Below are 22,665 nucleotides of genomic sequence, written 5' to 3'. Positions count from 1 at the left end.
AATGTCATGTATATACTCCACAAGTCCATAGATCAGAGATAAACCTCACCGCCCAACAACCCCGGCAAAAAAAGATTCACCGCAGATCACCTTAAACAATATCGAACCCTCAAAAGTTCGCCCAGAACGAACCCCCAGAAAACAATGTCACTCTCCAAAAGCGAGTCCGACGTAATCCTCAACCGGGCAAACGTCGCCCTATCCCGCAGTCAACGACTCGTAGCCTCGTGGCTCCCGCAACAAACCAACGAAGAACTAGCAAACACCAAGACGGACGAGGAACTACAACGAGAAGAAGATGAGATTTTCACCGCTGTGCCAGAGACGTGAGTATCCATTGACAATATCCACTACCATTATGTGTACAATACAAGATCTAACAAAACAAATGCAGACTCGGCATCGGAGCACCCCTCCCCCAAAAAGCTGCCGACGGAAGCTGGAACCGGACCGAGCTGGACTCGAATGATAAACTGCGCAAACAACTCCTCGGCAAGAACTATGATCGTGTTATGAAGGCTGCTGCGGCTCAGAAGGCTGCTGTTGCTGGTTCGACGACTACGTCTGCTTCTGCGTCTGCTTCTGGGAATAATGCTTCAGCGTCTGGTACTGGTGCTGGGGATGAGGATGATGAGGATGATGATGAGGATGGGCGGTCTGCTATGATTGGGAAGAAGAAGAATATGAGGGGAGTCGGGGCTGGTGCTGGGTTGGGTCGTGGGCAGAAGAAGAAGAAGGCTGGTGCGAGTGCTGTGGAGGATGTCTTTGCTAGTCCTGTTGCTGATACTGGTGCTGGTACTGGTACTGAGGATACAGAACAGAAAGCCGAGGAAGAGAGTGCACCGTCAGAGCCTGCGCCTGCGCCTGCGCGCTCGAAGGGGAGGAAGAAGGCGACGAGTTATCTGGATGAACTTTTAGCTGAGCGCGCGAAGAAGAGAAAGAAGAGGTGAAAGGCCTCGGCATTGGATTGATTCAATGTGAGTCACAATTGCGCGCGCTTCGCTTGGCGCTGAGAAGCATTGGGATTATATTCTTGGGGTACTGGATTGGATGGGAGTTGCTCTGAATGCGCCGGACATGGTGAACAGAGTCGCGGAACCGGGCAATGGCATTGATATCAAACCATTGTTTCAGCAGCTATAAGCAAGACTGCCCGGCAGAGCATCCATCAGCTCTCAGGGCTCTGCTCTTACACAGTCCATCTTCCAAGGACGGAAAGAGACTTCTCCCACGGCAGCTCATCTGCCACTACATATACATATCCCAAGATACCCAAACTAGAACAAAGCAGCAAATCCAAGGTCATCCAACCGGTATAACCTATTTGCATATATCGAATACAATATAAATCCAATCTTTTGCTCTAGACACCTCAAGAAATTCAGATTGATTTTTTTTGCTCCGCCCAACCCAAGGGTATATATGATATGCTGTATGAGCGAAGGGGCGAATCCATCGTCCTATATGGCCAGGCGCCGGGATTGGCGTGACCCCGTAATTAAATATCCAAGGTGACTAAAGAAAACAGGAAAGGAAAAGGGACATCTACAGGTGCGATTAAAAACAATGGCCAGAGCTTTGGGGGCGTTCTATATATCCAGATGAGTCTGTAGATACGGAGGGACCCTCACTCTAGTCAATGATACATTTTGGAGAAGTGAGAGAGAAGCGGAAACAAAAGTGAAAGAGAAGTAAAAAGAGCTAGATCCACTCCGGGGATCTAGACCTAGTTTAATAATGATATCTTGGATATAGAAGCTTGATGTGGGTATTTTCCTTAATGTAGAGTAGAGTTTATTCCAATCGTTTCCGCTTGCGGTCGTCGGCCGTTGCCTGCTGGTCCTCGTCAGGTCTTTCAGCAGTGTCGGCAGGGTTGAGCAGTGAGTGGACGTTGCTTGCCATGCTGGAGCGGCGTGTTGCAGGCAAGGAAGATCCATGAGGGAATCTTGAGTTTCCGAGCGTCCAGCCGTTGTCAACACCAAGCATGGATGGGGACGGTTCGGCAGTCGGTGGAGTGGCATGGCGAGATTGTTCTTGAAGGCGGCGCGGAGCACCCATTTCGTATTGGGCGAGGACATCACGGACCTGCTGATCACTGGAAACCTGGGTTCCATGTGGCGATGGGGGCCAAGGTCCACTGGGGGGATTGCCAGGAGGGTAGGGAGATGCACCTGCTGAGGGTGGCCAGCCGTGTTGTCGGATATCTGCAGAGGTATGGCGGCGAGCTAAGCTAGGTCCTGGGGATGTTGAGACTGAGAGAGGGTGGGGTTGAGGTTGTTGCGGCGGTGCGACTGGAGGTTGCGGCCGAGCGTATGTTGAGGCGGAGGAGGGTCCACCAATTGAGCCATAGCGGCGAGGAGATACTGAGAGATGCGGAGGAACAGGTGGACGGATCATGCTGTTGGGTCTAGGGTTGTGGTCCATCATGGACTGGCGACGGGAGTCGTCCTGAGGCATTTGGCGCGGAGACAATGGTGGACCGGTTTCCGCCATGTTGGCAAAGTATGGTTGTCGAGGGGGCATGAGGCCCTCGTGGGGAGTATCGAGGGCGCGAACGGTTTCGAGATGCTTCTCGACTTCTCTTTGCATGCTCGAGACATCCCGATGCAGGGGACTTTCCCTGTCGGGCACAACAGCTTGGAGGAATCGTGAAATAGAATGCGTCCACTACATTCAGATTAGCAAAAAATACCACCTGCGCAAGTGGTGGCAAACATACATGATAGCACTTTGTCAGACTTTCGGTCAGAGCCTGGCATCTCGAATTCAGTGCGATATTGCCCTCCTCCGCCCGGGACAGACGAGCATGCATATCGAATAAGGTGTGCTCGAGGTTCATGAATCTGGCTTCGGTAGCATCTGGAACGGGTTCGGCAGGCGTGCCAGGTTGCGAAGCAGCAGCCTTGTGTCCGGGGAACGAGTCGCGATGAATCAGGGCGTGTCTCGATGCTCGGCGCTTGATCTCCCGCAGACCAGCTAGGTCGCCTCTCTTGAAATTTCCATTGCCGTGCTTGAACTCCCACAGCGCAGAGTCAGGAGACCCGGTGTGGAATACATCGCTCACTATCAGAGACAAGAACAATCAGTAACCGCGCAATCAAAGCTCGCATGTAGAAGACCTACCCTTGTGAAACCCGTACATATTCAGCTGCCGGACGAAGGAGGAGATATTGGTATGTTTGAAGTAGGATCTGCGACGGTCAGCGAAAAGCCAGCGATGGAGAGGACAGCACTCACGCGAGGACTTTGGAGAATTCCGATGTGGGCGACATGACGAAACTGTCGTTTGTGTTCGACCAAGAGATGAGATGCTGGATGCTGGGGTCTTCTAACATGCTGTTCGGAGGGTTAGCGACATCGCTGGAGCAAGCGCAAGGCCAACGACCTACTTGTACAGCTTGTGGATGAAAGCAGTCTGGACGACTTTCGGCTGCTGAGCTGCAGCTGCAGCTCCAACAGCTGGGTTTGGTGGATTTAGGGAATTGCCATCGGAGCCATTGTTCATAGCGCGGTCGTCAGGGCTGCCATGCGCGCCCGCTGGCGAAGGAGGGGTGATATCCATCGCGCCTGAATGACCGGACGACGACAGCACGGGGATGTTTCGTGTCCTGCCGTCCGGGACCCCGGCAAAAGTAATTCGGGAGGAGGGATCGGCGAGGCGACTCATATCGAAGGGATGAACGGATGCACCGGGGACGCGATGGACGCTCGTGCCGAAGGAACGTGGGAAAGGTGGATTATCCCGAGATCAACATCCAATAGTCTCTTCTGTCATCGCGCCCAACTGCGCGTGGAATTCCAGAGAGTTCAAATTCAAGGTTCAAGCCTCGAAGTGTCAATAAGAGAAGATGAGGCTGCGGGGAACAACTGAAAATGCGTGACAATCGGATCTGCAGAGAAGAACGGAAGACGCCACGGAAGGTGGAGAAAAGGGGTGATTACTATATCTCTTTGATATTCAGGAGAGACAGACTATTAGGCTGAGAGCTTTACCCTACTATTAATCAACTTTAACTAATCCCAGAGCTTAACTTAAGTCCTAACTTATATACAGTCACTAGCCTTGTCGTCGTCTGAGATTACTTTTTCGGTACATCCATATGTCTCTACAAATTTTGATATCCTATGTTCATGAATCAGCTAGAACTCTCGATCTCATCCCAAACGTATCTACAGTACATCGCATATGTGCATTTAAAAGAGTCTTACCCTGTCTAAACGGCTGACTTCCAATCGTTTTTATCCTTTTTTTTTTTTTTACCGTTTTCGAGCGGGTTTTTATAGTCTAGGGCTTACTTCGAGTGCGGGTCTAATGACTACAGACTTTCTAGCTAGCTATAGCTAGAAGCCATCTATATCCTCAAACATAGCAATGACAATATAGCGGCGTAAAGATAGATAGTCAACTAGATAGCTATGGTTGTTTCTAAAGGCCGAGGTTTAAGAATCGTGCTGCACACGGTTCCGGATGTGTTGGTGATTGTATCTATTACTACACCGCTATGTATTCCTAGGGTGGATATCTTAAGTCCCTGATATGCGTCGTATGCTGAAACTACTCAACGCTTCGATAGTGCCTAGCATCCTAATAGTCGATTAAACCCTACGATGCCAGTGAAAGCGCGCCGGAAGGGTTCCAATCCTCATCAAAGCACCAAACCCAGACTTCGGAATGCCGAAGGTATAAGAAAAATCCATCCCCTGCCCATATGCAGTGAACGGAATCTAGCTGGGGCGGGTGAGGCAACAGGCGTGCGAGGGTAAGTTCGTAGGACAAGGTTTCTGAAGAGCTGGGACTGCTCAAGCTTTCACGACCAACGCCAATGTTCACATGGCGGCTTCTGCCGAATTGTAGCTGTGTAAAAAATGCCAATCCTTGATCGAACCAGGCCACATCCATATCTTCGATATGACCTGGCAGGACTGGCATGCGATGCATAGCTATCTGATCGCTGTCCGTGAGCGAAAGATAGAGCCTTGGGTTGGACCTTTCATAGGGGTACAGCATTGAGGAAACCTGGCCTTGGTATGCTCTCAAAGTCTCGTCGGGCCCTGGTCGTCGGTAAACGCCATCTTGGAAGGGAAGCTCTTCGTAGCGGGACCATGTCCGGATAAACACATTGGTATCGACGGTGTACTTCTCGACCTGCAGGTGATAATCGGCTTGGCTTAATTCGGATCCATGGCCGGTCTTGTCGCGGATACAGATAAGAGACACTTCGTCGTCACTTTTGTGGAGAGAGGCTGAACAGATGAGGCCCTCGATTGCGAACGTGCGAGCAATTCCGGTGGCGAAGCAGAAATGGATAATGTTGTCCTCATAACTTACCATCACCTTGACTCCGTGCGTCAAGAAGTGATGGAAGTTCAAGGACGTGAGGCGGAAGGACTTGTGCGTTCCGGTCATGATCTCCCAGACATGGCAATACCTATTTTGTCGGAATATTAGAGCCCCATTCAGTGTATGTTTGAGTGGTTTTAAGTTAGACACGTACCCTCGCATGGATATCGCCGCGACCAACGTATCAGATACGTGGATATTACCCAGCGTTTCCCGATTATCGGTGGTAAAGTGCCTTTTTTCACCTGTGTTTAAATGCACGAGGCAAATGGAGCTTTTGTCTGTCCCCGTGTCAACCCAGGCAAACATTCCATTTGCATAGTACATTTGCTCGTCATCCGTATCCAGGTGGTCTGGAGAAACCAACAATTTGCCCACAGTAAATGGTCGCCCTTGTTCTGCTTTTGTTCTTCTTTTGATCCATCTCTCAACATGTTCGGCGGGTAGGGTATCTAAAACGTGCTTTCCGGTGACTGTTGCGTACATGTACGCTGAACGGAGTACGCTCAGGGAAGAGAGCGTTTCATTCCACAGTTTGGATACCTCCATGGTGTTAGCCAGGGACGAGGATATTTCATATAAATCCCCAAAGACCAGATATCAACAAACATACACGTCGAAGTACAAAAAGGTCATGTAAATTCAGGTCCTTCACAACAAGGTCCCGAAGTTCAGGTGGCAACGAGCCCCAAATATCAACCTGGAAGGTAACTTTATCCATTTTGCGCTTGAGGTCGCGCTTTTCGTCAACAGTCAGCGCGTTGAGGATGGCGTTAACCCTACTTTGAGTCAGTGTCTGGATACTGGTTATGGTGCTGTGGTGCTGTGGTGCGATGGCAAGTAGACATACGTTTTGCGACGATCTGATGTTTTCAGAGCTAGAAAGTTATCCAACATAGCCTGTATATCCGGAGGTGACTGGGTGGACATAATGGGTGTGGGGTGGTGATGTGGATGGCCATAGAAAACAGAAGGCCAAGGCAGATGGGGAAACGCCTCAACAGAACAAGGGGTCGCAAAAGATGAATTCTAGTCACAGTTGATAGATTTCTTGTCACGGTGGATGGATCAGTTGTTATTGTTGGATAGATTTCAAGGAGTTGACGAAGTCGCGTTGTGGATGGCGGGAGGTGTAAGGTTGATGATTTGGATATATCGGAGCCTCGAAAAAACGGCCAAAGAAGCACCAAGATCTAGGGAGCGGATCTTTGGTCTTCATTATCTTCTACAGAAGGCGATTGAGGCATAAATACCCTCATATATTTTATGATCTCTATATGTACTGTTTTTGGCGTAAAGACAGAAGGGGAGTGGAAAGACGGCATTTTATATAACGTTATGCTATAAAGGGCTGTCAAAGTATCAAATGCTTTGCCCAAAGAGGATAGCAGACACAAATATACTGCAAACAAAGCACGAGCAGGGGCTTGTTTTGGCAGGCCATATTGGGCACCCTACCTCGACCTTAATCTGATGTCTTTGAACCATGTTCGAACAGGTTTTCGAAGGTAGAAGGCCTGGCGGCTCCTTTGTACAGAAGATCATCAAACAGCGATTTTCCCTCCAATACTACTTAATGCTACAGTAAAAAGAACCAAAACCAAAACCCACATAACCCATCCGATTAGGAACTGATATAGGTCATAGAAACACTCAAGAATACAGTGACAAAAGAAAATAAATGACACAGGAACAGGCGGCAACGCATCAAGATCTCTCTATGATGTCACTGCGGCAGTTCGATTTGGTTTCGCGAGCCTCGCATTAAATGCCACCCCTCTACTCTAAAATGCAAAAGAAATCCCCTTAGATTCCAAGGGTGAACTCGACACCGACGTCGATATCACGGGCCATCTTGACGACCTTGGAGAACTGGACGGACTTCTCGGCGGCGTTCTGGAGGTCCTCGATGGAGAAGATCTTGAGGCCGGACTCGTTGATCAGCTTGTGAGCCTGCTCCATGTTGGTACCCTGCAGACGGGCAACGATGGGGGTGCGGAGACCCATCTCTTGGACGACGTTGATGAGACCCTGGGCGATGGCGTCACAGCGGACGATACCACCGAAGATGTTGACGAAGACGGCAGAGACCTTGGGGTCGCTAGTGATCAGCTCGAAGGCGCTCTTGATAGCCTGGGGGGTAGCACCACCGCCGACATCGAGGAAGTTAGCGGGGGAACCGCCGTTGAGCTTGATGATATCCATGGTGGCCATGGCGAGACCGGCACCGTTGACTAGATACATGTTAGAATCGCGAGATCTCTATCCAACCAAGGGAGACTTACCGAGGCAGCCGATGTCACCATCGAGCTTGATGAAGTTAAGACCGTGCTCAGCGGCCTTGACCTCCTCAGGATCCTCCTGGGAAACGTCGCGCCACGAGAAGGCCTCCTTCTGACGGAACTCGGCGTTGTCATCGAATCCAAGCTTCGCGTCCATAGCGAGGACTTGGTGGTCGGAGGTCTCGGACAAGGGGTTGATCTCAAGCTGGGTAGCATCGCGCTCCATGAAGCACTTGTAGAGGTTCTGGATGGTGGACTTGGCCTCCTCGATGCACTGCTCAGAGAAGCCGAGGTCGGTAGCGATGGTGCGGGCGATCTCGTCGGTGACACCAACGTGGATGTCGATGGGGGTGGTCACGATGGCATCGGGGCTCTCCTTGGCTACAGCCTCGATATCCATACCACCCTGGGAGGAGGAAACGATGACGGGGCCACGAGTAGTACGGTCCAGGAGAACAGCGAGGTAGAATTCGCGGCGGGCGAACTTGCGCTCGCAAATGTAGACCGAGTTACAGATACGGCCAGCGGCGCCGGTCTGCTTGGTGACGAGCTTGTGGCCGATCATCTGGCCGGCAAACATCTTGGCCTCGGTAGGACTGAAAAGTATCTATCAGTTTCACTGCGTCGGTTTCTTCGATTGGTGAAACTCACGAGTAGATCACACGGACACCACCCTTGAGACCGTTGTCAAAGGAACCCTTACCACGGCCACCGGCGAGAACCTGGGCCTTGATGACGAGGTCATCGTTACCTGGGATGTAATGTTCAGCGGGCGCGTTCGCAGGGAGGAACTTAGGTAGAATTTACCGATCGACTTGGCGATAGCCTCGGCCTCTTCAGCAGTGTTGGCGACCTCACCCTTGGGGACACCGACACCGTACTAGATCTTTTATCAGCCGACTTTGATTTTTTTGGAGCGACCGAAGGGGGAACGCGGTCCACCTACCGACTTGAGAAGACGGGCGGAAAGGTATTCGTGAATGGAAAGGTTACGCTTCTGAACAGCGAGTCTGCTTGAGACGGAGGGCGCCTATGCAAAGTCAGTATATATCAACATCTCAAGGAAGCCGGGCGCGGCCCGATTGACTCGGTAAGAACTCACCGTCGCAGCTCTGTAAGCGGCCGCAATGGGTCTACCGCGGGCGAAGTTGAACATGATGAGAATGGAAAGAGAGGAGAGGAGAGGTGGGTAGGGGAATCAAGATAGCCCTGTGAATGAGTAGGGGAGAACAGCTTTCTTTTTCTCGGGATGACAGCAGTCGCGGTAAACCGGGTGTCGCAGCCAACCACAGGCCGCCCCTTGCTGAGTCATCGGGCCAACGCGAATATCACGGAACCCTGGCTTGTACAGTCGGTACTTGTCTGCTCTTCGTCTCGGCTTCTTTTATGTATGGGGTTTGGAGCTTGAATTCTGCTATTATACGTTGTGTTGAAGATAACCACAACATCCTTGACATCCCCCCTACTTGCGTGCGCCATTTTTGATCTTCCACAATTTGAACATGTTAGTCATGAGCCGACCAAACAGTCCCGACCATGCCCAGCCTCCCGAAAGGAACCAAATCACCCAGCTACGATGTCCTTCCCAGATCCAGGCCTTCCGACCTTGAGCCCAGGGCCACAACCACCGCCAGGGAGCAGATCCATACAGCACTTGAGTAACCACGCTGCGTGCATAGGCAGCATGCGGCATAGCGTCTTTCTGGCTATGCTTCACACGTTGCGCATATTCAGCCTCAATCGGGGTATATAGAGAGTTCGGCTTCAAGGTGCGGTCAATGCGCGCGATTCGCGACTGGACACCGCCGGTCACCACGGTTGTGACATGAACCCTGTTGGCTAGGTTAGAAAGCAAATCTTGGGTTTCGGAATACGTATAACGAACCCGAATGGAGCCAGCTCCACGCGAAGTGTGTCACTGAATGAATGCAGGGCTGCTTTGGATGCATTGTAGACTGATCCAAATACGTATGGCATGATCTAGGAGTGTCAGCGAGATATCTGACAATGCAGTTCAATACTTACTCCGGCGATAGAGCCAACCTGGACAATAGTGCCCTTTGCCTTGATGAGCAACGGCAAGAATGTCTGGCACATGGTGATAACGGCGAAGAGGTTGGTCTCGAACACCGAGCGAACCTCAGGAAGCTCCACTTCCATAGCAGGGACGGTGTAATCTGCGGCAATGAGTATATCTTCGACGCCATAGCTTTAGTTTACATACTCCGACCACTAGTTGATATTAGCCACAAGCACCGCCATGAACAGGAATCAACTCACGCATTGTTAACAAGATAGTCGAGACCCTTGTCGCCGAGTCTCTTCTCGACATCTGCAAAGCATGCCTTGACATTCTCCGGGTCATCAACCACCAAGCTCAAGGTTTCGATACCAAGCTCGGCTAGATCTGATAGGGAGCTAGCATCACGAGCTGTGGCTAGCACGCGCAGTCCATTGCGATGGAATTCACGCGCGAAGGAGTTTCCAATGCCGCCAGGGGAACACCTGAAGCAGATATCAGAGGCAGTCGTTGGTATCTGGCGCGAGTCACTTACCCGGTGATCAGCACCGATCTGCGCTTATCTATCACTCCTGGCATATCTGCAATGAGACAGAGCAATTCAAGAGTAATTGAATTGATTATAACGAAAGAGTCTGTTGTAATTGAAGCTATCTAAGTAGACAAGTTGCTCCATACGAGGTGGAGACTGAACCAAAGTTGCCTCGGCTCTCCTGTTATCACAGGCAAGCCCTAAACCCTCATTTCCTATCTCGGATTTATACTATAAATGTGGCTTGAAGAACAATGGAAGACTGTAGCTTGGTATAATAGAGTCAGAACGCTAATTTTTAAAGGGTTATATTCCCGTAGATCTGCCCAGTATGCAGGGCTTGGTCATTATATTACTTTATACAGTAGTTATACGAACAATCTCCCTTCATGGCATACCAATCACAGCACCGTTATGTTAGGTCGTCAAAGATTGGCACTTCATACCTTTCCTCTGTAATGTAGATCATCTTCTGATATCAGTTCTATGCATATCGAACATGCAGTATGCAGGACGATGATGTAGACGTATGTAGCCCTTTGTCCGGGTCGCTGCAAGGCACCCGAAGCCAGGAATAGCTCCATTTTTTACAGGTGTGGACCTGAATAGAATTGAACAATAACATTCGAGTTCCCCCATATAAAGGCAAATTGGAAGTAATCGGAACATTTACTTTAAGTAGTCGGGGACGTGCCGAATCCCGGGCCCAAGTGGACTGACTGGACGAATGACGTTGGCTCCATAGCCGGATAACCTGTAACCCGCCAGATCCCCTTCATGACGCTCAGTCGATATTATTCTTTGACATCCTTGCTCAGTCCCACCGACATATCTGATCAGCAATAGCCATTGGATGGCCCTATATCCGCCGTCACGGTCCTGGCCGAGACTTTAGGATTCTTGCATCGGGTCCCACATTAATGCGTGTCGATCAGTCTGTTCACGTATCGAAGTACTTTGATCGGCCGCTATTTAATAAGTGAGCCGGCCCTTGACCGCGCATGTTTTTCCTACTGGCGTCTTGAATTTTTCGCCTCATAGTACAGTGTACAGTGTACCCCAGGTTCCACCATCACTCATGATCTCCCGGATCTAGTTCAGGCACACTACTACCCCAGACAAGAAGGTGGCAAGACCCGCCACGCTTCCTTTCAATTTGCCTCTGGTTGCCAAGTCACAACCATACCAAGTCATGGACGACTCCCTGAATGTCCCCAGACATATGAGAAGTCCTGGGGATGACGGCTATCGAACCCCCACCATAGAAGATGCCGAGCGGACCCTCTCGGATTTTGGCATTGAAGATAGTCCAGGTGGCCAAGTGCTGGAAGTTCATTCTACAGCTCTGCAGGAAGTCTTGCAGAGAGCGACGTCGCGGGTTGCCGAGAAATCAAAAAAAGAGGGTAACAAAGAGGCCACTGCCTGTTTCGACCATAATGGCCTGGGAATCGCTGTCAGGCGCAAGCCACCAAGCCGACTTGGATGGAAGAAACGAATTCGCCATGTTACATGGGCATACTTTACATTGACTATGGCCACGGGTGGCTTGGCTAATGTCTTCTATCAAGGTATACAAGACATCCATAAGACTGATACTGTATGTCCACCATTCGCTAACAAACAGCAGTCCCCTTCCAATTTAAAGGCTTATACACGATCGGAGTCGTCGTCTTCCTAATTAATATCGCCCTATACCTCCTAATCTGGGGTCTGCTACTTCTCCGCTTCTACTGTTTCCCCTATACATTTAGGGCATCCATGATGCACCCAACAGAATCACTCTTCATTCCAGCAGCGATAGTATCCTTCGGCACAATCCTGATCAACGTATCCCAGTACGGACCCGAACACGCCGGCCCCTGGCTTATGCGCGCAGTCTGCGTATTATTCTGGATCGACGCTGCCCTCGCCGTCATGTTCTCAGCTGGTGTCTACCTGCTTTTGTGGTCGACGCAGACTTTCACCATCGCCCAGATGACGCCTATTTGGATCTTTCCTGCTTACCCCATGCTCATTATTGGTCCGCATGCTGGTGTGTTGAGTTCCAAGCTGGATCCGTCCGCCGCTCTTCGTGTTATTGTTGGTGGTACGACTATTCAGGGTGTTGGGTTTTTGGTCTCGTTGATGGTGTACTCGGCTTTTATTTATCGGTTGATGACGCAGAAGCTTCCCAAGGAGAATCTTCGTCCTGGTATGTTTGTTTCTGTTGGGCCTAGTGGTTTTACGGTCGCGGGTATTGTCAATATGGCAGCTGCGGCGAAGAGGGCGTTCCCTTCTGATTTTATGGGGAATGGTGCGCTCGCTGCTGATGTGCTGAAAGTCGTGGTTAACTTTTCGTCTTTATGGCTGTGGGGGTATGTACTATTCGATGGTCTTTCTTTGACTGTGCTGATTGGTTCTATCTAGATTGGCAATATTCTTCTTCATCATTGCCAGTGCTGCCCACTGGTCCGCCATCGGACCCAAGCGAATGGACTTTTCCATGACTTGGTTCTCATTCATTTTTCCTAACACTGCATTAATTACCGCCACATTTGCCATTGGTGATGCATTTTCCTGCAAACCTATTAACATCGTTGGTTGTGTGGCCATATTACCCCTTCTTTTGATGTACTTTTTCGTGTGCTATATGATGATTCGGGCCATTGTGATGAAACAAATCATGTGGCCCCAAAGGGGTGAAGATAGGGATGAAGGTGGTTTCGAGATTCTTGCGATCAAGCCTATTGCAGATGCAGATGGAGATAGCAGTGAGAGTAGTCCTGCATGAATGGGGTGCTTTTCTCTTTTCTGTTTGCCCAAAATTTGTGAACTTTGTGCTGGCTGTATTCTTTTTGCAAGGCATATACCCTCTACGGTACCTGATTTACATAGCGTGATATACATTTTTCCATCTATGAATGAAGGATGTGCATTTTCTACCAATTGCCAATCCGTTTGTCTGCTAGCCTTATAATTAACTCTGGTATAGTCCATGAGAGTTGGGAACCCTTCTTGCTTTGAATCCTATGCTGGAAATGGTTACATGAAGCGTTCGACTGAACGTTACATCCATACATGGCACAGTCAGATGGTAGTCCTCCTTCCATACCGATTTATACTCTGTATACCTGACTAGTCTATAGATAACTTTGATTATAAATCAAATCAGCTCTGGTAGTTCAGTGGTAGAATACTACTCTTCCAAAGTAGTGGCGGGGGTTCGATTCCCTCCCAGTGCATCTTTTTTGTATCCTCGAAGGATTATATACTTCTTTTTGCTTCATATATATTCACTCTAGGTTTCTTCCTTTCAATCCATTGGAAAAGTGGCCACGGTTGTGATGAATCAGTGGACTGCCTATTGATGTATCAGATCACTTTTTATTGTAGAATATACAAATCAAATGGTGGTATGCGACCGTGTCAATGTGGTCGACCTGTATTTCTACACGAAAGGTTCGTTCATACAGCAACCGACATCCCTTTTCGAGCAAACAGTATAAGAAAGAAACCGATGTAGCTTTCTCTATGCTATCGAATAATAAATCAATAAAACCTACACAACAATAGACTCGAAAAAAAGCAAAAAGAGATGGATAGGATATTAATGGACACAAAAATTCATGGACTCGCCGGGAATTGAACCCGGGACCTCTCGCACTCTACAGGTCAACAGAATTGAACATGCGAAGCGAGCATCATACCCCTAGACCACAAGCCCGTGTTATTGGAAAGTTGAGCACTCAATCGATTCATGAAAAGAAGGAATATAAACAGAATTCGAAGCAAGTGTTAATTTCCTTATACTGACGCAAGGCAAGAGTTGTTCATGTTCAATTATATAATACCCCTCAAGAAATCAATCGTAATTCTTGATCAAGAAGCAACCAGAGAACAAATTATGCTCTAGCTATCTCTGTGTCCATACCAGTGCATGAGAATGAGCGGAATATTGATAGACCGAACTATGCAATTTAGCCCTAGCTGGAGTTAATGTACGATTGTAGACCTGAGAAACAGGCATGATTCGGATATGATTAAGTGTCAAGTACAACTTTTGGCTCAGGTAGTCGGTGATCGACAGAATGAAGACATGGGTTATGAAGGAGGGATGTTATGAGCATGGTGTTTCCCTGGACTGCTGAGTTAGGTCTAAGTGGGCACACTGTTAATTGCGTTAACCCTGGCCCTGTCCAGACGGAGCTCATGGACAATATTCCCAAGGAGACGATTGCGATGCAGAAAAGTCAAGCCCCTATACAGCATAGGATAGGCACCGTGGAGGATATCTACTCAGCGTTGGGCTGAATGATCAGCCTCTCCGCACTGATACGTCCCTGTCTGAGAAGATCCCAAGCTTTCTGAGCCTGGCTCAATCCCCCCATAATCCGAGACGGAAGCGCGTGCATCTGATCCTCCACCAGTATCTGTTCCAGATACTCCCACCACACCCACCTGGTGAACTCCGCATTCGCCGGGTCCAAGTAATCGTCTAAAAACTGGGCGAAGAACCCAGTGACCCCATCCGGCAGACTCACACCAGCTCTCACACCCATGGTAGATAAAAACGTGCCACCGCCCTGTGCGGCCAAGACAGTGCCGATCGTCCCCTGGTCCTTCGCTGAATCCGCCGCGGCAAGCACAGCATGATACGGCCCCAGCGCAATCAGAGCCTCAGTTGCAGAATCCTCCGTCCTGCCTACAAACTCAGATGCGCCCAGCGATTTGACCAGCGCGGCATTCGATCCGGAAGCCACGCCCACGACCGAGTACCCGGCGCTGGCGGCTATCTGGACGGCAGCGGCGCCGAACGAGGAGGATGCTCCCCAGATTAGGATCTTTTTTGACCTATTGAGTGGATCGGGAGCAGGGCCAGGCCTATCTAGGTTCAGATGGAGAAGAAGTGCACTAATTGCGCCGTAGAAGTTGGAGGCGAGCGCGGCCGATTTCTCGAAAGAAGCTTCGCCGATCTAATGCAGATGGTATTAGGCGACGGCGAGCTACCAGGGCAAAAAAAGAAAGGGTCGGATAATCGATACCTTTGCCGTCAGCTGTTGTGTAGTGAGCGCATATTTCTGCAGGGCTCCGAAGCGCGCGTCGTTACGCAATGTTCCTGCACTGTTCGTCACGACTCTGTCTCCTATCTGGAAACGAGTGACGCCGGGGCCAGTCTTGACTACCCTTCCAGCGAAGCACACTGCTTTACAATCAGCAAGCCACTTTTGTGCGCAGACGTATTTTGGGGCCACCACGAACAGCCAATTATTGTGGGGTATGTCAACGGGAATGGAAGGACACCATCCTGTATTTTGTATTCGGCTGGTTGAACAGCGACAGCTTCGGTCTGGGGAGGTGATCTTCTTAACCTTGTGGCGAGGCTCACATGTCTTGTACATCGCCTACCTGGATGAGGAGCTCATCTTGCCCCGGTTCAGAGATAGGTGCCGGGCGGAGCTCTAATTTCGCCCCGACAGCAGGAAGCCACGCCGCGATATTATGCCTGTCTGACATTGTTGGTGAGAAATGGATGGGAAGTACGGAAGAGTGACTGAGAATAGGTGGCAAAAGATAAGACTTGAAGAATCCAACTGTATCTCTGTCATGGCCAGTGTTTATTCCCTTTTATACCCCTCTGTTTTCGTTTTAAGTTTGCTTACTTCGTCGTCAGGAATTCACTGACACAAGTTACAGTATTTTGTCAGCGATCTAGACCGCGGAGGGTCAAACTATCATACCCGTTCAAAAGTATCTTCCCACTCCACTTTTTCGGGTCCCCTCTCAAAATATATATATCACTTACACAGTATATAGCACTACCATTTTATGGTCTATAATAATATAATTAAATTTCAGGGTTGCTTAATATTTTGTATAATACCCCTTAGCCTTCCGCACTGCCTTCAAACGTCTTCCTATGCTCAATATCAGCGCATCTATCTTTGCTTGATCTAATGCCTTCTAAGCTTCCACTAGGCATTTTTTTTTTAAAATAATGCTAGTCTGCCTCCGATCTTTCTATGCCAATAAGCTCCGGAAATAATGCAAAAAGCTTCACTTTTAACTCACTAATAGTCAAAACAAGCACCCCAACACGGAGCTCTCGATATGGACCAGGACTTCAATCTTACGGTTTCTCTGAGATCTTCCATATTCTACAATACCTATTCTCTTACATAGCGCCCAGAAATATAAATTATTTGACCTTTGTGTGTTTGATTCACCTCTATGGTCGTCTATATAAGAGGCAAGTGGACTGCAGATCTTCTATTCTGGTAATAGCATCCACTATTTGACAACAGAGGTATATGCTAACACTCATCAACTCCAGATGCCCTTCTACAAGCTATCGGGGTCTCAGCCACCTACCGGAATATATACCTATAGTTTACCATGTCATTATTTCTCGAGTACCACACTCTCAATTCTATACGCATGAAGGTAAGTCGTGAATCCTTCTAGTGAGGCATACAATAAGGTTAAATAAGACTGAGATAAGAGCCATGAAGAAATTTGGATCCTTACCTCCTTGATATCATTGTGATCTTATCTTAAAGGAGTGAGTCTACAGTTTTTAGAAGCCACTACAAAATTACAAGTTGCATAGGAACAATTAACGAGCAAAAGGAAACTTGCATTGGTAATCGTACATGCGGGTATCTCGAAATTGAAGGCCAAATGGCCGAATCCTCCCTTCTCCCTGGCCTCAATCCTCTCCGTGGTCAGTCTGATCCACCCCATCTTCATGAGATGAGGGTGTCGCGGGACCCCGCAGAACCAAACGCGTGAGAGGTGGAGTGGGTGTCCCGGGCTCCTCCCGCTTCAGGGGAAGGTGCTCAGCTGGCACAGGGGGCACCTCAGGCACGGCAGCCTTAGCGGCAGTTCTCGGGGTCTTGGGACGACCCGACTGCCGGCGAGAAGTGGCCCCCTTAGATCTCGGAGTGCACAGTGGACGCGCAGGCGGTGTAGAGGGCAAAGGAGGAGTGGGTGTTTTGGAAGCTCGCGAGCGGAGGCGGGTTGCTGTCAGGAGGTCCTCGGAAGGGGTTGTATCCCCAAGATTTCCAGTCTTTCGACGTGAGATGCGAGGCTTCGGAAGGTCTGCTGCGGAGTAGCTTGTTGTGCGGATATCGGATGGAATGATGAGCTTCGAGAGCTCATGGGTTGCCACAGCACAGCTGACCTCAGGTAGGTCATCCCCACCAGACTTGCGGTCTTGACTAGAGGCCGCAAGCCGAGAAGAGGATGCGACTGTGGGACTCAAGAATCCTCGAGGCTTAGATGGGCCGGCTATGGTGCTCTCGAGATCTCTCATACTGGCAGAGGACCACCATGCGGGGTCGTAAGAATAAGCAGCACCGGGCCCATTTTCATCATTCAAGCCAGCCAGGTGGCCCAGAACACCGGTGTACAGAGCACGTTGGCTGTATCCTCCCTCAAGAACACTGATGATACGACCGTCCACGCCAAGGTCTTTCTCCTGGGCCATGCGAACAATGTCGGCGGTGAACCTGGCATAGAACTCAGTGGGCACTTTTTTGGACTTGCGGTTCAAATTCGAGTTCTCCCATTCACTAGCATCGAAGCCAGCTGAGATGAAAATAGCGCCCTTGGGTGGACGGCCTCCGGAGTCTTGAGCAACCTGCTTTGAGAACCGGCGCAAGAAAGAGCGGGTCTTGGTGATCAATATCGAATACTTGTTTTCGTACAGTTCCCAGAACTCTGATTCCTTTTTCCACTCATCCAAGTGCACATTCCAGATGGACCTGTCAGCTGTTTCAATGCAAGTGCTAGCACCGGTCGTTTTTATAAGATTGCCATCCTCACAAGGGAAGGATTCGATATCGTGAAGACTGACATAGCTGATTGGGGTTGCTTCGTATGGCGAAAGAGGCGGAGGCTGTCTTCTTTTGATGTTATTTGCTGCCAGCTTTTTAAATTTGTGATCTTGCTGCCGGGCGCTGTGCTTCCAGACAATGTCTTGAGAACCATCTCCATGGTGAAGGTCAAAATCGATAATCGCAGCATGGGTGAGTCCGTAGTTGATGACTGCGTGAGAAATACCGACATGAACATTGTTGATCCAGCAAAACCCAGAGGGCCAGTCCGAGGTACAATGATGGCCAGGAGGTCTAATGCAGACGAAAGCCCGCTCCACTGGACCAGGTCCAAGGACAGCGTCGACGCCATCGCATACACCACCCAATGCACCTTGAATTGCATTCAAGGAGTCGGGGCCGAGGTAAAGATCACCAGAGTGCAGTTCATCGCCCATTGGGACGACCTTTTCATGCTGAACGGTGTAAGATCGGGCAAGTTCGTCGGCACCCATGGCAAGTTTCGACTCAGCGCGATTGCATATGTCCTTGAATTCAGACATCCACGAGAAACCATGTACTTCTGTAACAGTTGGACTCTGAATGGCCAACTTGCGATCTGTCTTGCGGATATTGAAGGGCACTGGCAGTGTACGGACGTCGAGCGTTGGACTGGGAGCATATCGTTCTCCCGCATATCGTTGACCGAGGCGAACATACGCCGCAGCGATACCAAGAGCACTGGAGCGAATCCGTTCTGGTCTTTCAACGATATCTTGCAAGTACTGGTCCGTGTATCCGAGGCGAGAAAAGAGGTGCCCATAACATGCGTCATGGACCAGAGCGATTGTTTTGGTTGGGATGTCAGTGGATTGGTGTAAGCCCCATTCTTGGGTAAACAGCTCTGCCGCAATAGACGCAGCCGTTGGAACTGGTGGCTCCACGTTAGGATCAAAGGCTAGTGCCGGCGGGAGCATGCTGAGTGGCGTGGCAGTCACAGGTGACGCCGCGAGATTGATTGAACTGCGGCGAGGGGTCTGCGGAGTCGGCGATGAAGACTTGTAAGGCTGTGAGACCACGCGCAAAGAAGCAGCCGACTTGCGCTTTTGTAGTGCAGGAACAGGAACAGGAACAGGCTTGCGGTGTTCTTCTTGAGGGGGAACAGCATCGGCAGTAGAAACAAAGCTCGCACTTGTAGTTCGCGATGTGTGGGGGAGTTGCGAGAGCGAGACATTCTGGGCAGACAAGACAGGTGAAGTTGGCAACGGAGTGGTGATGGCTGTCGCGAGAGTCATGCGATTCAAAGAGTCTACCAATTCACAATGGGATTCTAATGAGGCTCCATTGTTGACCCCGTCTCCAAATGGAGGCGGGTCCTTGAGCGGGTCCATTCTGAGACGCGCCAAGGGCAGATCCCAGTTCCTGCGTAGGTATGGTCAGAATGTGACGAGATGATCGAAGGTGAAGGGACAAGACGAACAAGACGGATAATACGCGACGAGATGATACGCAGGAGGACGCGAGGTTGTAGGAAGAAAGTAGGAAGAAAGGGAGTGGGGGGTGATTCACATGTTTTGGTTCAGATACGGAAGGAGGTCAGCCGATCGGCGAACTACATTCTTCATCTGCTGTGAGATCAAATGTCTTACACGGATATGTGGCATTTATACACGCTTTATAGGCCTACCAGAATGTTCTCACTACGGATATCAGTACGGATACCACTACGCATAACAACACGAATATCAATACGGATATAATTACGACAAATGCGTACAATATCGCAATAGATCTGATTGACTGGACAATAAAGGTTATGTCCAAACCATCTGCCATCGCCTATTGTGCCTATTGACCCCCAACCCAAGACTTGCCTGATAGACAATAGCACTGCTAACCACAAGATCAGGATATACGCAATGAGATCTGCTGCATGGTATTGGACTACCAATCCATTTTGTCTAATAGAACACCCCAAAGAAGAATAGAAACAAATCAAAGTCTCATAAAAATCATAACACCAATAAGCGCCATAGATCTTGGAATCTCATTATCCCAAGAAACCGACAAAGACCACCAAAACACCAAAGCTGTAAAGTCATACATGTACAAAGAGATCTTAAAACTGACACTCCTTCAGTGAGATCGCAAGCTCCGCCATTGATACCACTGGAACCAGCGGCGTCCAAAGGAAGTCTTCTCATCCATAGAATCCTGAGAGCGGCGCCCGGCCTTGTTCTCCTCCTTCCGTGTCTGTTTTTCGGATTTGAAGCCCTGTGTAGCGTGACCATTGCAGAAGCAGTGCATGTGGACAGTTTCAATGCTAACGCCCGGGCAGCTGTTGCGACGGTAGCCGGCGCATACGCTCTGCCCGGCGTCTTCTTCGCATTGGCACCATTCGTAGAGTGTGAAGTATTGGCGGCACATTGTGGTGAAGTATGTGCTTTTCTACTGGCCGTTGTGTGTTGTTCTTTTTTGTTGTTGTTTGGGAATGACTGGTTCCCTGGTTCCCACGATGTGTTTGCACGAGATGATGGATATTGGTATGGATATGCCGGATGTTTCGGTCCGTGATGTTGTGTGTGATTTCGAAATGCGAGTCGAGTGGGTCGACTATGCGGTCAAAGAGGTGTGGATGCCAATGCAAATATCATATATTGACAATGGCTGGAGCTCGGTGATTTTTCGAGATATTGGGCCTGAATAAAAGGCAGGGAGGTGTGTAGTATGGAAGAGGCGGACGGATATGACTCGTATTCAGTCCAGCTGAGTAGAGACGAGTAGGTAAGGGAAAGATGAGGAAGATGCAGGAAAGTAGGTGAGAAGTAGTAAGCTTAAGTTCTAGATCAGATCTATATGTACCCGGATGTGGACTGTCATGATGAGTGAACTCAGGTCATGAATGGGAACCATGGCTATTGATTGGTCTGACGTCAAAGAAATCCTTATTTTCTTTTCTACTTCTTCCGAATTACTATTGGGGCCATGCAGAGGGCTGCATCTTACCCCATCCGTCGGCCAATAGGTTACATCTGACACAGCGAACCAGGTCGTATTCTGGTCCGGCGCGAATTTTCTGGCACTATTTTAGAAGGCATTAGGCATCTAATTACACAGTGCAGCTTGGCAAGCGCTTTGATGGGGCTGTACAGTAATAAAAATGGCCTTGTGTCTTGGCCGACAAAGCAAACTACAAAGCGAGACCGGAAAAAGAAAAAAACCACAGGCGCCTATGCGTTTCGACAGGTTCGACAAGGTCCAAAATAAGGCTTGCAGAAGCCCATAAAAATAGAGAACACAGTTTAAAACTCAACGACAATATGAGCCCTGAAAGGCTGAGAGGAGCTCCGCCTGGTGCCGGTGCTCCATAGGGTTTGCTCCATAGGACCTCTTTTCCGAGCATGCAGATCAGTGATTGGACCTCTACCTGTTAGACTTGCCGCCAGGATCCCGGGATAGTCTGCTGCGATATGTATCGTCTAGCGCCGTAAAATCGGGGTATCGGGGTTTGACAATCCTGCCGTCGCGTGGGTCAGATCGGATGATCTCACCGTGCGGATCGAAGATGCAAGCGGAAGATGTGAAGAGAGAGAGAGATCTGTGGCGGTGTCGAGACGTCAAGGTCACGTGTGACGGCCATCTCCGAATTGCTGCCTGAGGCGGAAACACTTCTATAGCTCGGGATTTTATTTACCAAGCTGTACACACTCCCAAGTGAGCAGCAACGAGAACAAACACACTCTCCAGTTAAACCACGCACACATACACCCAACTACACAAACCACCAAGACCACCCTGAAATGACCACCGAAACCCCACAACAATCTCCCCACATGGCAATTGCAACAGCAACACCAGCCCGAACCTCCGCCCTCCTCGCAAACCTAAGCGCAGTAACAGCCCGAATCAGCGCAGCGGCAGCAAAAGCCCCAAACCCCTCCAAACCAGTCAGACTAGTAGCAGTCTCAAAGCTCAAACCCGCATCCGACGCGCTAGCACTACACCAAGCACCAGCGCCAGTCTCACAAGCGCACTTCGGCGAGAACTACATCCAAGAACTGCTTGAGAAATCCCGCCTCCTGCCCCCGACTATTAAATGGCATTTCATTGGCGGGTTGCAGTCTAATAAGTGTGTCATGCTTGCGCGTGATGTGCGTGGGTTGTGGGCTGTTGAGAGTGTTGATACGGAGAAGAAGGCTGGGTTGCTTGATAAGGGGTGGGGGGAGAGGGATGTTGCGAAGCTTGGTCGGCAAGATGACGATGGTGCTGATGGCAGACTGCGCGTCTATGTGCAGGTTAACACATCCGGAGAAGAGAATAAGTCGGGCATTGAACCTGCTGCGGCGGCGGGATTGTGTTCTTTTATTCGAGAGAAGTGTCCTCGGTTGAAATTGCAGGGTGTTATGACTATTGGGGCGATTGCTAGGTCGAGGGATACGACTGCAGAGAATGAGAATGAGGATTTTGTCTGTTTGCGTGAGACCAGGGATCGGATTGTTCAGGAGCTTGGGTTGACGGGTGCTGAGGCGGAGTTGGAGCTTAGTATGGGAATGAGTTCTGATTTTGAGGGGGCTATTGCTCTTGGGAGTGATCAGGTTCGGGTTGGGACTACTATCTTTGGGGATCGGCCGCCTAAGGCTGAGGCTAGGGTTGTTTGAGTTTGGACTGCATTACGGGGTTTATGAGTTACGATTTTT

General features: G+C 49.7%; 9 protein-coding genes across 9 annotated transcripts; 3 read left to right on the top strand and 6 right to left on the bottom strand.

The window, feature by feature from the left end:
• Window positions 1-144: 144 nt before the first annotated feature.
• PENARI_c026G02770 (DUF3245 domain-containing protein) lies at window positions 145-950 on the top strand (the record flags this gene model as incomplete). Its single annotated transcript, XM_022635911.1, has 2 exons — window positions 145-326; window positions 395-950. The coding sequence occupies 2 exons, from the start codon at window positions 145-147 to the stop codon at window positions 948-950; spliced, it is 738 nt and encodes a 245-aa protein (XP_022484131.1).
• Window positions 951-1,794: 844 nt separating this feature from the next.
• Window positions 1,795-3,667, bottom strand: PENARI_c026G07956 (heat shock factor family protein; the record flags this gene model as incomplete). Its single annotated transcript, XM_022635975.1, has 5 exons — window positions 1,795-2,667; window positions 2,720-3,063; window positions 3,124-3,191; window positions 3,238-3,336; window positions 3,390-3,667. 5 exons carry the CDS (start codon window positions 3,665-3,667, stop codon window positions 1,795-1,797), a joined length of 1,662 nt encoding a protein of 553 aa, XP_022484183.1.
• Window positions 3,668-4,603: 936 nt separating this feature from the next.
• On the bottom strand, window positions 4,604-6,271 carry PENARI_c026G12038 (F-box domain protein; the record flags this gene model as incomplete). The annotated part of the gene is made up of 4 exons (XM_022636018.1): window positions 4,604-5,429; window positions 5,496-5,884; window positions 5,955-6,120; window positions 6,192-6,271. 4 exons carry the CDS (start codon window positions 6,269-6,271, stop codon window positions 4,604-4,606), a joined length of 1,461 nt encoding a protein of 486 aa, XP_022484237.1.
• Window positions 6,272-7,147: 876 nt separating this feature from the next.
• Window positions 7,148-8,779, bottom strand: PENARI_c026G05104 (succinate--CoA ligase (GDP-forming) subunit beta; the record flags this gene model as incomplete). The annotated part of the gene is made up of 6 exons (XM_022635941.1): window positions 7,148-7,575; window positions 7,627-8,219; window positions 8,275-8,374; window positions 8,431-8,503; window positions 8,570-8,653; window positions 8,726-8,779. 6 exons carry the CDS (start codon window positions 8,777-8,779, stop codon window positions 7,148-7,150), a joined length of 1,332 nt encoding a protein of 443 aa, XP_022484217.1.
• Window positions 8,780-9,085: 306 nt separating this feature from the next.
• Window positions 9,086-10,222, bottom strand: PENARI_c026G06762 (SDR family oxidoreductase; the record flags this gene model as incomplete). Its single annotated transcript, XM_022635963.1, has 6 exons — window positions 9,086-9,455; window positions 9,509-9,603; window positions 9,649-9,800; window positions 9,848-9,855; window positions 9,904-10,128; window positions 10,179-10,222. 6 exons carry the CDS (start codon window positions 10,220-10,222, stop codon window positions 9,086-9,088), a joined length of 894 nt encoding a protein of 297 aa, XP_022484226.1.
• A 1,145-nt stretch (window positions 10,223-11,367) lies between these two features.
• PENARI_c026G04881 (tellurite-resistance/dicarboxylate transporter family protein) lies at window positions 11,368-12,581 on the top strand (the record flags this gene model as incomplete). Its single annotated transcript, XM_022635939.1, has 2 exons — window positions 11,368-11,743; window positions 11,803-12,581. The coding sequence occupies 2 exons, from the start codon at window positions 11,368-11,370 to the stop codon at window positions 12,579-12,581; spliced, it is 1,155 nt and encodes a 384-aa protein (XP_022484250.1).
• Window positions 12,582-14,446: 1,865 nt separating this feature from the next.
• Window positions 14,447-15,668, bottom strand: PENARI_c026G03941 (zinc-binding alcohol dehydrogenase family protein; the record flags this gene model as incomplete). Its single annotated transcript, XM_022635925.1, has 4 exons — window positions 14,447-15,127; window positions 15,197-15,354; window positions 15,414-15,501; window positions 15,561-15,668. 4 exons carry the CDS (start codon window positions 15,666-15,668, stop codon window positions 14,447-14,449), a joined length of 1,035 nt encoding a protein of 344 aa, XP_022484231.1.
• Window positions 15,669-16,860: 1,192 nt separating this feature from the next.
• Window positions 16,861-20,395, bottom strand: PENARI_c026G01600 (histone deacetylase hosB; the record flags this gene model as incomplete). The annotated part of the gene is made up of 2 exons (XM_022635896.1): window positions 16,861-19,390; window positions 20,136-20,395. 2 exons carry the CDS (start codon window positions 20,393-20,395, stop codon window positions 16,861-16,863), a joined length of 2,790 nt encoding a protein of 929 aa, XP_022484130.1.
• Window positions 20,396-21,801: 1,406 nt separating this feature from the next.
• Window positions 21,802-22,626, top strand: PENARI_c026G08713 (YggS family pyridoxal phosphate enzyme; the record flags this gene model as incomplete). Its single annotated transcript, XM_022635988.1, has 1 exon — window positions 21,802-22,626. One exon carries the CDS (start codon window positions 21,802-21,804, stop codon window positions 22,624-22,626), a length of 825 nt encoding a protein of 274 aa, XP_022484206.1.
• Between the last annotated feature and the right edge of the window lie 39 nt (window positions 22,627-22,665).

This window comes from Penicillium arizonense, assembly GCF_001773325.1.
Source record: "Penicillium arizonense strain CBS 141311 chromosome Unknown PENARI_contig026, whole genome shotgun sequence".
In the NCBI taxonomy this organism is placed as follows: Eukaryota; Fungi; Ascomycota; class Eurotiomycetes; order Eurotiales; family Aspergillaceae; genus Penicillium; species Penicillium arizonense.
Note: the sequence above shows the minus strand (reverse complement) of the source record. Positions and strands in the feature narration are given on the sequence as shown.